This window comes from Vulpes lagopus, chromosome 12 (assembly GCF_018345385.1).
Source record: "Vulpes lagopus strain Blue_001 chromosome 12, ASM1834538v1, whole genome shotgun sequence".
NCBI classification, from domain to species: domain Eukaryota; kingdom Metazoa; phylum Chordata; class Mammalia; order Carnivora; family Canidae; genus Vulpes; species Vulpes lagopus.
Window position 1 is genome coordinate 34,962,777 of NC_054835.1, and position 13,098 is coordinate 34,975,874.

Here is a 13,098-nt window from a genome sequence, read left to right on the forward strand (position 1 = left end):
CCCTTACCACCCTGTCTGCTTCCTTCCCCTCCCCTAAACCTAGGGAGAGAAGCATACTGAAAAGACCACGTTTCCCAGAAGTGTTGGCCTCGCACCCCAGGTGATGGTGGGGGATGGGAACAGGTCCCAAACCTGGCCCGTCTGCCACATGTAGAGGCAGGAGGGGGTGGCCCGGAGGACTTGTTTTTTCTCAGGACCTAGGCTCTGCCTTTCACCAAGAGCTGCCTTATTCTGTCTCCACTTCTCCCAGGAGTTTGCCTGAGGTCCTGAGTAGATCTTAATCTCTGTCTTATTCTCTTTCTATCATATCTGTCCCTCTCTCTGGCTCTCTGTCATTGTCTCTTGGCTGGACTTGGAACCCCCATAGCCTGGGGTTGAATTCTCAGCCTGGCCATTTCCTTAGCCTAGTGATCAGCCCCTCTGAAGCCCAGAGTTCTTGTTTAGGAGTCGGTGCTACACTGCCTACCCACCCCACCTCACAGGGGACTGTAAGGATTAAGCAGGCAGCAGATGTCGCAGCACACATCAGCAGCAACGCCCGCCCAGCCAGATCAATCCACGGCACACGCTGGGCCCGTGATGGGGTCAGACAAACGAGGAAACGTGTGTTTCCTCTCTGTGAAATGGAGATGATAATGGGATCATGGTGAGGATTAAATGCACCAGCACATAAAAAGTGCTTACAGCAGGACTGGCGCATAGTAAGTGCTCAATAAATATTAGCTGTAACTAGTAGCAGTTCAATTATGAAGCAGGAATGGTAGTGATTACAACTATTAAACATTGCTACTCTTGCCTCTGTCTTCTGCTCTCGTGAAGCCTTGGAGCTTATGAGCTGGAAGGAACAAGAGGTCGTGCAGTGTTTCTCAACGCTGAATGATGGAAAGTCTGGGTGGTACAATTCTTTGTTTGCAAGGTTGTCATTTCAGGATGTTTACCATCTCTCCCCAACCCCCCAGCCAAATGCCAGTAGTGCTCTCCTAGACCTCATGAAAAACAGGGCCACCCTTTGCTATTTCCAAATGCCCCCTGGGTTGAAAATCACCCATTTTACTCATGAAGAAGCAGAGGCCTAGGGTGGGGGTGGGGACCTCATGGGGAATGACTTGCCCAGGGTTATAAGTGGTACTAAGCAATAGAACCAAGCCTTGACCTTGAATTTCCCTGACTCCTCATGACGGGTACCCTCTCTGCTTGATTCTCTGTGGGACCTGTCCTGAGACCAAGCCAGCCTTCCTCTCTCTGGACTCCCTGCACCTGCTTCCCCAGGATCACCCTTCCCAAGAGGGCCCAAGGAACCACTCACGATGATGAGGAGGATGAAGTAGATGAAATTGTAGAAGGAATGAGCATCCATCACGAAGTACATGATGTCGACCCAGCCCTCCAGCGTGATGACCTGGGGAGGGGGCAGAGGGACAGGGCGACTCACTTGGGGCCCCCTACAGCCTCCTGCGGTCTCCTCGGAGGCTCCAACCCCAGCCCGGCCCTGAGGACGACCGCTTTGAGGCCGGACTGTGTCCTGGCACTTGCATTCTGGGGAACCTTCAGGCACCCAGGCTGTCCTACCTGGAAGATGGCAATCCAGGCATAGCCAATGTTGTCGAAGTTGATGGCGCCCTTGAAGGGGTTGTGCTCCCCTGCGGAGCAGTTGGTGTAATACTGGTTCCAGTTGACACAGGTGGTGTTGCTGGAGCTGTTGTAGGCCTCATAGTCCAGGCCGCAGGGGGGGCCGCCACCGCCCTCCCCGCGCAGCGTGGGCACACTCCTGCATGAGCGCATGCCGTTCTCCCGCGGCTGGGAGCAGATGAAGGGGTTCTCATCCTCGTTCTCGGTCTGGTAATAGCGCTCCAGGTCCACACTCAGGGGGCTGCAGGGGGAACAGGAAGGAGCTGGGAGCGAGGATCTCTGGGGAGAGGTCCCAGGAAGGACAAGGGGTGTGAGCCCACGGAGATTTGCAAGGTACACAGGGCACAGACCAGAACCAGGCAGACACCGGGCAGGGGCAGGGACTTGTTGGTGTGGGTTGGAGGGCACCAGGGGTGTGAAGACTAAGTGTGAAATTCCAGAGCAAGGATGACAGAAGGTTACATCTTAGAGTGATGGCTTTCCAATGTGGCTGCACATCAGATTCATATCGGGGCTTGTAAGGATCCCATGCCTATGCTGAACCCTAGACCAAGGAAATCAGTCTTCAGGGGACCCAGGCTTCTGGAATTTTTTTGCAATTCCCCAGATGACTCCAGTGTGTAGCCAAGTTTGAGAACCAGACATGTCACCAATGTGAAAACAGAAATGTCAACAGCAGCAGAGACTGAGATAGGTCCCAGCCCCACAGCCACTCCCAGGTCACCCCCATCCCGGGCAACACTCACAGGCTGAAATTCTCCGGCAGGAAGCATCGGTTACGAAGCAGCCCTGCCCACAGCTGGACGCCAACGATGCCGAAGATGAAGAAGACGAAGAAGCAAAGCAGCAGGACGTTGCCCAGCATGGGTAGTGTGTCCAGCAGCAGTGTGACAAGGATGCGCATGCCTGTGGGGGCAGAAGCCACGCTGGGGTTGCCAGGCTGGCCAGGCTAGGCTGGCTGCCACAGGCCTGGCAGCACTCCCAGAGGGGGCGCATCGGGGTTTCCGGGGCTAAATTGCCTGGCTCAAGCTGGAGGGGAGACCAATAGACACCTCTAACTCCACGGGCAGGCCTGGCAGCCCCTAGATCCTGCCCACTAGCCCTCTTGGCCCATTCACATTAATCAGTGCACAGTACCACCAAGGAGGAGCCAGAGCGATCAAAGTTTCCAAAGCTCTCCCCTGTACTGCACCCCACCTAACTCGGTTTACAGATGAGGATCGAGGAGGCTCAGAGGACTGAAATGACTTGTCCAGTATCACAGAGCTGCCCAGAGCTCTGCTTCTGGATCCCACCTCCCAAAATACACACACACACACACGCACACACTCCACTCCTACTTCCTTCTCTCACCCAATACAGTCAGCTGACCTTTCTAAGTTATCAGTTATCACCACTGCAGGCATTGGGGAAACCAAGGCAGGGAACTCCAGGAGGAATGTCAGCAAGGAAGGAATCTCACTTTGAGAACCAGGCCTTCACAAGGGTCCAGATGCCCTGAGCTTCACCAGGGTTCGGAGCCCCCTGCCCTGAGTCCATTCTCTGTTGATACAGATCCTCACATCAGATGTGAGGAGACCCAAGACCATCTTCTCAAGTGGCCGTCAATTAACAAGTCCCTCTGCAGGGAAAGTCACCATACCCCCATCCCAACAAGCCCTGTTGGAGACACTGACCTCCCTCTCCACTCCAGGTTCAGGACTCAATCACCCCACAGGGTCTGAAATATGCCCCCCCCCCCAAAGCCACCAAGCCCTTGTTAAGCATCCAGACCTCTGTAATGGCTGGTTTTGACTCCAGAAGTGCCACTCATGGCCCCCTGGCCCTCCAGGGAAAAGGTTTCTAAGCACCAGCTAATTAACCCTCCTGGTGCCTGCAGCCATCCTGCCTTTCCAGCCCAGCCTTCTCACTGAGTCCCTCACCCGCCCCCCCAGCCCCATCCTCCTTCAGTTCGTCTGTGCTCCAACTGAGATCAATTCCTCAGGGTTTGCATTAAGGGAATTACACCAGTGGTTAGACAGAGGTCTATAAATCTGCCAGCCATCACCTGGGGCAGCGGGGAGAGGAGGAGATAGCATGCCCCTTGTCTGGAGCTCCTGTTAACACTAACACCTCAACACCCAGAGGATGCACTGAGCAGCTCTGACCACCTGCATCTCATACACACACACACACACACACACACACACACGCACGCACGCACACACACATGCACACACAGCAGAGGGGGCTGCCACTACATTGGGCCCAGAGCCCCAGAAACATGTCCCTACCCCTGACTCCTGGGACTGCCATGGAGACCATTTGCAGCTTGTGTAGTTTGGGGGAGTCGCAAAGGGGGCCTGAGCAAGGGTGGCGGGGCAGGATGGAGGGGGAGCTAGAGCTGCCAAAGCCTGGCTGGCTCGGGAAGCCAATGCAGTTTAATTTAGATAATGGTCCCGCAGTCAGTTGCGGCAGCAGGTTGGAAGGGGGTGGGAAGGAGGAAGGGGACACAGGCAGAGGATGAGACATGGAGTGGCCTCATCTGGAGAAAAGTCATACTCAGTGTGGCTAGCATGATCTCACCAATGACAGCCAGACTGCAATGAGAAGCTGTTCTAGCTGGAAGAGGCCATTATAACCTTCCACCCACCCCAGCCTCTCCACCCCATTCCCACTCACCCCTGTTCCCCCTGCCGGGAGGCGTCTTCTAACTGAAGGGCAGGGGTCATCTGAGACTTGTCTGTGACTCTGACCCATATCAGGCTAAAATAAGGGGGAGAGTCTTTCCAGGTAACTCCCACAGTGCCACAGCCAGGTGTGGGATCTCCATGTGGCTCTGGTGGCCCCAACTCCTCCTGAGCCCTTCTCTGATGAGGTCTGCCTGGGAGTGCCAGGCCCTGACTGCCAGGCCTTGGTGAGGAGGTAGGGGTGGGATCTGGGATTTTCATATTTCCCCTGGGGGCTCTCCATCCAGGGGCTGAGGGCCAAGGGGTCACTCACTGGGCACCCGGTTAATGGCCCTGAGCGGTCGCAGCACACGGACTGTCCTGACAGCTGAGAAGCTGACGTTCTGCAGGTCCAGCGAATACTCCAGCATCCTGCAGGGAGGGGCCCAAAGGGAGGCCCTTTGAGTCTGAGGCCGCCATGGGGGTCAAAAGAGGTCAATGAGGAATCCTGCTGCAGTGGGGAGACACAATCTCTGACTCTTCCCCCTCCTCTACCAAGGGACCCCGAAAAGCCGGCTCTCTGGGGGCAAGGCCACCCCCAAGTCAAGGACAGACCCCCATCAGAGAATGAACAGAGGAGGGTGCAGAGGCAGGGACCATGGAATTCAGGAGCACAGGCTTGAGCATTACAGGCAGGACAGACTCAGACCCCAAGGGGATCATGGGGAGACAGCATCACTGGAGGTGGGCTGGGCAGGGGGGCGGCGGTGTGGGGGCAGTGCTGGGGCAGGGACTGATCCGGTCATTGCTCTCCCACCTCCAGCCCAGGCCCTCACCCTGCAATGACGATGAAAAAGTCAAGCCGGTTCCAAGTGTCTCCCAGGTAACATTTTTTCCCGAAGATGCCCAAGGCCACCATCTTCACCACCATCTCCACAGCGAAGAAGGCAAAGATGAAGTCATCAAAGGCCTGATGTGGGGACGAGAGGCTTTTGAAACTGAGAGGGGGGGGGGAGGAGGAACAACCCCCCACTCCCTCCCCCACCAGCAGGGGTCAGGGCTTCTCACAGAGACATGTTAGCAGTTACTCCGCTCTGGAGCTGCTCCTCCCCACACAACACGCACACTCACCTGCAGGATCCGGCAGCGCTGGGAGTCACAGGCGATGTCCTCACAGGGCCGGAACATGCCCAGGGTCACACAATTGAGAAGGATGACCAACATGCTGATGCGCTCAAACCAGGTATCCGGACGGTCAAGGAAACAGCGGGCCAGGGCTGGAGCGGAGCCCGCGCCCCCCAGCCCTCCCTCTTGCCTCCTGCTTCTCGTCCTCCCACCCCCATCTGAGACGCAGCCAGGTCCAACGGGAGGGGCCCATGTGTCTGACCCAATCCAGGCCCGGGCCCACCTTGCCATCACCTCTCTGGACTCAGCTTCCTCAGCCGTAAAGTAGGAAAAGCCACAAATACCCTGACTATTTGCACAAACCATTTGGGGGATAAAATCGATCGTGCCTGTGGAAATGCCAGACACCAAGAGTGTGCTGCTGAATCTGAATCCCATTCTCCCTACCTCCCAGGGAAGATGTGAGAAGCAAATGAGAGAATGTATTGAATGTGTGACACAAACCTAAAGTCGGATTATGCCTGCTTTACAGTTTACCAAGCGCTTTCACGCCACGCCACATCTGATGCTCACAACAGCCCTGTGAAGGAGCCCGGGTAGATCATGTTCTTCCCCAGAACCCAAGCACACTGAGGCCCAGAGAGCCAAAGTCACGCGCTGAAGGTCATGGGAGCAGCCAGGATGAGAATGAAGTGCCCAGGCTCCTGATCTGGGACAGTTCTTTCCACAGTTGCTCAGGCATGCAGGGGAGGGGCTGTGAGGACTGTGCTGGCACCAGACAGACAGGCAGAGGCGGCCCAGAGGTCCACGGCTATAGCGGCTCCTTCACCACAGCACTGGAGCCAGATGCCGCCTCTCCCACCACCCACCAGCCCCTTGGCCTCTCAAAGGCCTAGATGGCCTCCAAACACACTCACACATTTAACTATGAGGACCTGCTACATACCAGGCCCTGTGGTAGATGTAAGTCCCCCAACTCACGCAGAGTAGACAGTGCTCTGCACACACAGACCCCAAGTCTTTCCACAGAGTGGATTTTATTAAGGGGTTCACTACCAGCCCATCAACAGGAGAATGTACAGAGTGGCCTCTGGACCTTTGAAGGTTCTGCACACTGGACCCACAGATAAGTGACCCAGCATCCTATTTTTCTTAAAGAAAATATGAGGTGGGGAGAACAAAGAAGATAGAAAGGAGCAGAGTGGAGCCTGGGCAAAGGAGGGGCATCAGGGATGGTGCCATGGAGGCCCACAGCATGACCAGCCAAGCTGGACTGTGGGGCGCAGAGTGCCTAGAGCAGCTGGAATCTTCCATCATAATCCCACTTCTGCAGTGAGAAGGCTTCCTACGGGGACCCCAGGACTTTCCTCCCAGCTGGTCCCAGCTAACCCCCCATCTCTGGCCTGAACCTCAGGCTACCCCGCTCCACAGCAGCCCGAGACACCCTCAATCCCCTCCCGGCCTCTCTGCCATCTAGGCCGTTTGCCCTCACATCCCTTCCCACCGACAGGCACCCAAACAGGCCGAGGCACTGCAATTTCCCATGCCTCCACCTCCCCCTCACAAGAATAAGAGTAAAAATTTTTTTAAAAAATAGTTCTAGGTTTTTGGGGTAAGTATATGGAAGGGGGAAATAAAGAGTGCTCTGTTTCCATGGAGCTATTTTCCAGAGTGGAGTCAGAGCCCAATGGATGCCTCCCCAGAATGAGGGTCAGCCAGGGGTCACCCTGGAAAAAGGAGGATAGGGAGGGAGCTCCCTTGGGGCGATTATCTGGAAGGGGAAAGACTCGATTAACCTTAAAGAACTGGTCGGCTTTCCCCAAGCTAGCCCCCTCTCCTCTGCAGGAAGGGACCCATCTGAGCAGATATCTTACAAAGGGAACGTGGGTAGTTCTCTAGGAAGAGGGGCTCCCAAACACCTGTTTGGACCCCTCTAATGGCAGTGATTCCACCATGCCATCTGTGCACTAGTCTTATCTCCCTGGCTGAGGGAGGGACACTCTGATACATGTTCACATCCCCTACAACGTTGACAGTAGTACCTGGCACGTAGCCGATGATCAATACATGGGGGGAACGAATGAATGATGAATGAATGAATGAATTGATCAATCAATCGCCCTGCTTAGAAGCCTGTGAGTCTCCCCATTCATGTTCTCCTGCCTTGTTTGCATTAACAGTGATACATTGATAGCTGTGAGGGGGAGGGGCAGAAGTGACACCACAGAGGAGCTGGGACTCCTTCTGTGCTCACTTTAGACATGCTCACATGAGGGCCTCTTAGAGCTAGATTCTGCCCCCAAATAACCCATTCCTAGCTCTAACTATGCAAACCCCTTCTCAAGGGCCCCCTTGGCAATTTAGCTTACTCCCAGGTACAGCCTATCTGCTGTCTACGTTTCCCCTTTCCCAAAAGGTGAGCATAAATGGACAGGGAAGACACTAAGGCACAGGGAAATTTGGGACCATCTGAACTGAGAAATAATTAATGAGGATGGGGGTCTTTCACCCTTCTCAGGGTAGGGCTCGTTTCCTTGGGAACATGGCCTTATGTCACTGTGTGATGTTCCTCTGTTGCCATAACAACAGGAGGATGTGTCACCAGGTGGTGTGGATTTGTTGCTATGGCAATTTAAGGGACCCCTCACACAAGAACTCCCCTTAACCAGACTGCCATCCTGTCCTCATGCAGAGAAAGGAAAGCAGGAGACCCACAGGTTATCAGGTTGGGGGGAAACCATGTGACAAATCCCCATGGCAACCAAGGGAACGGGGGACACTGGTTGCCATAGTGACTATGAGAGACCTGTGCGGTCACATGTCTACTGTTGCTATGGCAACTGTCCGGGCTGGAGTGGATCCCAAAGGGGGAGGTGGGTAGGAGAGGGGAGGCTCTTTCTTCTCCCCACAACCCACCATCAAAAGCAGAGAAAAAGGAAATGGCAGGGCGAGGAAACCCACTTCCATCCCTCCTCCTCTTCTCCCTCCAGGAGAGAGAACTAGAGCATGTTATCTGTACAACTGAGTCCTCTAGAGCTTTATCTAGAGCCCTTGCTTAGCCTGGCAGCTGTAAGGGGTGAGGGGAGGAGAGGAGGACAGGGGCTTCCAGAGGCACAGGGGGTAGGGAGGCCTGGGGTGTGACTGGGAAGGGAAGCAGGTGCCCCCAGTTGCCCCTCTCCCCAACTGAAGCCTGGAAATCTGAGACTAAGGAGCACTCAGGAGGAAATGGGCCTGGACCCAGGAATCCTTGCCTCCTAGTATGAGTTGGGAAGGTGGGATCCTTGTCTTGCCCGCCCCCCCCAGAAGCTGGCATCCCTGGGGGCTTCAGCATCCCCCAAGGGGGGCTGGGATCTAGGGGCTCAGCGGTGTGGCTGGCATTGGGCAGGCAGAAAGGGGGATTCCCCCGGCCAAGCCCCCACTCCCACAGCCTGTTTCCCAGTGGTCTCCTCTGCTCCAGCCTGTGGGCGTGTGGGGAGAGAGGTTTCCAGCTGAACTGAAAACTGAAGCCCAAAGAAAGGCAGCCGGCCCCACCCAGAGACAGAGACGCGAGACCCAGAGACACAAGAGAGCCGGCCTGTTGGAATCTTTGGAAGGGGAAATAGTCCAAAAATCTGATTCAAACGTCTGTGACTCGTGTGTGTGTGTGTGTGTGTGTGTGTGTGTGTGCTCACACACGTGTGAGCAGTTGTGTCTGTCGCCACCCTGGCTGAGGCAGGCAGGGTGGGGTGAGGGCTGGGGCGGGAGAGAGCGAGGGGTGAGGGGGTTGCGTGGTGGGGGTAATCCCAGGAATGGCTCCAGCTGGCACTATGGGTGATGGGGAGTCCTCCAACAGTTCCTGGAGTAGCGTGGGCGTGTGACCCAGAAGGAAGGTGGGCCTGGGGCAGAAGGAGTGCCAGGGGGTGCTCCATTCCCCCAGTCCTGTTCTATTCCCCAGCCCTCCTCCCCAGAATCCCCTCTGGAGTTTTAAAATGAGAGGAGGGAATTGGTGAGGAGACAGGAAGAACACCCCCTCCCATTTCCTCTGAGGACCAAAATGGAGATTCCTCCCTAGGTAAGAGAAAGAGGCAGATTTGGGGGCACTGGGACAGTGGCGAGGAAAACTCCAGAAATTCTGGGCCCCCTCCTCTCCAGACGCACACACAGTGACGCAGTCACACTCACACTCACTTCTGGAAGCCATTAGGGCTCCTGCCTTTTGGGCCTCCCCCTCTCCTCCCCCTACTCCTGGCAGGCTCCCACCTCCCCCTCTGGCCCCCCTCCCACTCCCCCTCTCGGCATCCCAAATGCCAGCCTGTGATTTCCAAATGAGAAAAAGCTGTGCTGGGCTCCGAGCTTGGAGAAACTCCTACACAAACTTCCAGATGTGACACAACAGCCGGAGAGGGAATGCTCAGGATCTCCTTCCCGGGAGGGGCGACGCACTCCCTCACACTTCAAGAAACACATACTGGAAAGTCCAACTCACTCCCCTATAACTGGGGGGGGGGGGGCGGCTACTGATGTGAGTGCCCCAGATCTTCCCAGTACCAGCGCATGCTCTTCTGAGCCTCTCTTCTTCCTGCTGCCCTCCCCTCCCCCAACACACACACACACACACACACACACACACACACAACTTCCTACCTGGGTCTAGATCTCCTCTCTAAGAAACCTGGTGTCTTAGAGGCTAAAGTGGGAGAGGCTGAGAAAAATGCCAACAGAAGTCTAACTAGCTTCAGCTGGTGGGGGAGGTGTCCCTATGTCCCTGAGAATCAACAGAGCAGGGAACCTTGTGGAGGCAAGGGAAGCTTCACTGATACCCAAAAAGAGAGAAAGGTAAAGACTGAGGTCCAAAAGTCAGCTCAGAGCCCCTCTGGCAATGAAAATACAGGTTTCCCTTGACATTCAGGTGTGATGGGATTTGTAGGGCACAGCTTAGGGCAGCCAAGAAATTGTTCTCAACCCATCCTCAGCCAACCCAGGCTCAGTGACTTGTCTAGACCTAGTGATGCCAATGCCCCACACCCCAGACTCCCACCATTCCAGACATAAGCCTGCTCCTCTATCCCTGAGAGGAGCACTGGGGTCCCACCTCTCTTTCCTCATTCCAGGCCTCTCCACTTGCTTCTTCCCAGAGCCCCTCAAGAAAGGAACCTGCCTCCACCCAGAACCATCCACTAGCACCTAGAGACAGGGCAGGTGGGGAGATGCTGGCCCAGAGTTCTGGTTGTTTTACACAGAGATAGAAAGGGGAGAGAAGATTTCTATCTCCCCTAGACCCCTGAGGAGGAGGGGTGGGGGATGGGGCTTTTTACCATTTATGAAGAGGGTAGGTGGTTAGAGGTAGAGAGGGGGATGCCCAGGGCCCATCTTCTCAGAGACATTTCTTCCCCAAGTCCATCTCTACTGTGGAGAAAGGAGCCAGGGGGGGTAGGGATGCAGAGGTGGCAGGGGGAGTCAGAGCCCTCTGAGACCCCCTACCTCTCTCTTTCTGCAGCTCAACCAGAAAAAAAGATGGGGCAAAGGATGAAGAGAAGGTGTAATGAGGGGAGCTTCCTAAAGACCTGCGGGGTGTAGAAGATGGGGGTTGGGGGGGCGACCCAAGCTCACATCCCCGCTTTGCGCACTAGAGGCAGCAGAGCTGCAGAGAGTGAGGGCGGCACCAAGCTCCCCTCACCTCCCCCAAAGCAGAGTCCCGGTTGGGCTCTCAGGGTTTACAAGGGAAACCTGAGGTCTCCCACCCTGGTTCAAAAGAGCCTCTGAGCTGGGAGAAAGGAGTCAGGAGAAGCTGTCAAGACCTGGGATGGCAGTGCACCCCCCTTTCCTTCCGGCAGTGATGGGACCCACCCGGAGCCCCGCATTAGCCAAGCAGCGCTTTGTGCCAGGGGCTAAGTGGGAGAGGCCATGGGGCCGAGGGGGCCAGGATCTCCCATATCACCCCAGACCAGACAGAGGAGAGGGGGCAGTGCCCAGTCTATCTCCCTGGAATGTGGGGCTTGCATTCCACAAACCCAGCCAAGGAGTAGCCCTTGGGGTGCTGGACCCGAGTCTTCCTTAGCCAACCAGCTCACAGCGTCACTGTTCCCCCAATACTTTCTTGGAGGCTGCGGTCTCCCATACCTGCTCTGCCGACAGGCGGGAGCACTCTCTATTTGTGACAGGGTAACTTGGACCGGCTTAATCCCATCCCCCGCTGGCCAAAGCTCCCGACAGTCTTTCCCTCTACAAGAAAAAAAAAAAAAAATCTAGCACAAAACTCCCCAACCCCAACACAAAGCACCCCGCGCTGAATGAAGAATTAGGGAAAAGGGAGGCACTCCAAGCCAGTGGGCTCCAGCTGAAAGGGTCCCTACTCCAGCTCTGGGGGCAGACAGCTTCCCCTTCACCACCACATCTTGTTCTCATTCTGCGCCCCTGACATCAGCCGCCGCCGGAATCTCCTTGTTGTGCCTCCAACCCGCGGGTGGGGGTGGGGGAGTTGGGACCTGGTCCCCGCCCCCCAACATCTCCCTCTGGGTCAGTGAAAACCCCTCGGCCTCAAGGACCAGGTCGGGGGTGGGGATCAGACCCTAGAATCCACCTCAAACTTTGCAGCGGGGGCAGGAGGGGAAACCCCGGAGATCGCAGTCCCCCCTCCCCCGTCCCCGCAGCTTCCTCCCCACCCCACCCCCCAAACTCGGAAACCCAACCCAGCTCGCTAACGGGCGGCGGGCGGAGTAGAGCTCCCAGGCTCCCGAAGCTTCCCACATCTGGAGGATGACGACCCTCCCCTGCCCACATCTGGAGAGCATCCAGCTACAAACCAGCGGGGCACGTCTCCTCTCTTTTCCTGGCCCGGATCCCAGCCCCCCAAGGAGGACCGAGGTGTGTGTACCGAGGTGGGGCTGGTCTGGGGTATCCGCCAAACCTGCTCGCGTCTGCGCTCCCACTCGGAAGCCCCCTCCCTCCCTCAGCGGCCCCACTCGTCTGCCCACCTTCCAGGCTCACTTCTCCGACTCACCTGGCCTTCGGTCCCCTCCCGCGGCGCGGCCCGCCCCCCTGCGGACCCCCGGCCCGGCCGTCGTGCCCCGGAGGATATGGGTTACAGACCGTGCGGAGACACCAGCTCCGCGGGCGGCTGTCCTGGCTCAAGTAGAAGAAAACCACCGGGGCCAGCGCCGGGTAGGGCAGCCCCTCCGCCTCGGAGTCGGCGCTGCCCGGGTCCTTCTCCGCCGACCCCGGCCCCGGCCGGCCCCCGGCCCCCGACAGATCGTTGAGCCGCATGAAGCTCCGGGGCTGTCCTGACTCCTCGGTGCCCGCTCCATCCTCCTCCTCGTCCATCCTCTGGCCAGCCGGGGCCCCGGGCGGTCTGGAGAGGGGCGAGCGGCGCCCCTCGGAGGAGGTGTCCTCACGCCACCGGGGGGCCCCGGCGGGGGCGCATCTGGGGGGCTCTAGGGTGCAGGCTGAGCCCCCGGGAGGGCCAGTTCAGCCCAGCTCCCCCTGCCCGCAGGGGCATGCTGCCCGCGGGGCGCCGGGTCGCAGGGCAGCCCCGCCCGGCGCGAGTCCCGCTTCCCCAGGGCTCCTGGGGCCCCCCCGGGCCAGCCGGCCGGCTCCCCCTCACTTTGTTCCGGCTTCTTCGCTTCGCGCCCAGGCTCCGGTCGCCCGATTCGGCGCTACCTTCGGAGAAGCGGCCGGGAGAGGGGTAGAGAGAAGGGGGTCGGAGAGCGGGGCGTACCGG

General features: G+C 57.3%; 1 protein-coding gene across 23 annotated transcripts in view; it reads right to left on the minus strand.

The window, feature by feature from the left end:
* Window positions 1-12,707, minus strand: part of CACNA1G (calcium voltage-gated channel subunit alpha1 G) — a 62,784-nt gene extending 50,077 nt beyond the window's left edge. For all 23 annotated transcript variants that reach the window (XM_041724217.1, XM_041724215.1, XM_041724203.1 and 20 more), the window contains exons 1-7: window positions 12,460-12,707; window positions 5,409-5,520; window positions 5,114-5,247; window positions 4,612-4,709; window positions 2,376-2,535; window positions 1,570-1,870; window positions 1,307-1,399 (exon numbers count right to left, since the gene is read on the minus strand). In XM_041724217.1, coding sequence (XP_041580151.1) covers window positions 1,307-1,399; window positions 1,570-1,870; window positions 2,376-2,535; window positions 4,612-4,709; window positions 5,114-5,247; window positions 5,409-5,520; window positions 12,460-12,701 — 1,140 coding nt within the window. In that variant the 5' untranslated portion in view covers window positions 12,702-12,707. The remainder of the gene's footprint in view (window positions 1-1,306; window positions 1,400-1,569; window positions 1,871-2,375; window positions 2,536-4,611; window positions 4,710-5,113; window positions 5,248-5,408; window positions 5,521-12,459) is intronic.
* Between the last annotated feature and the right edge of the window lie 391 nt (window positions 12,708-13,098).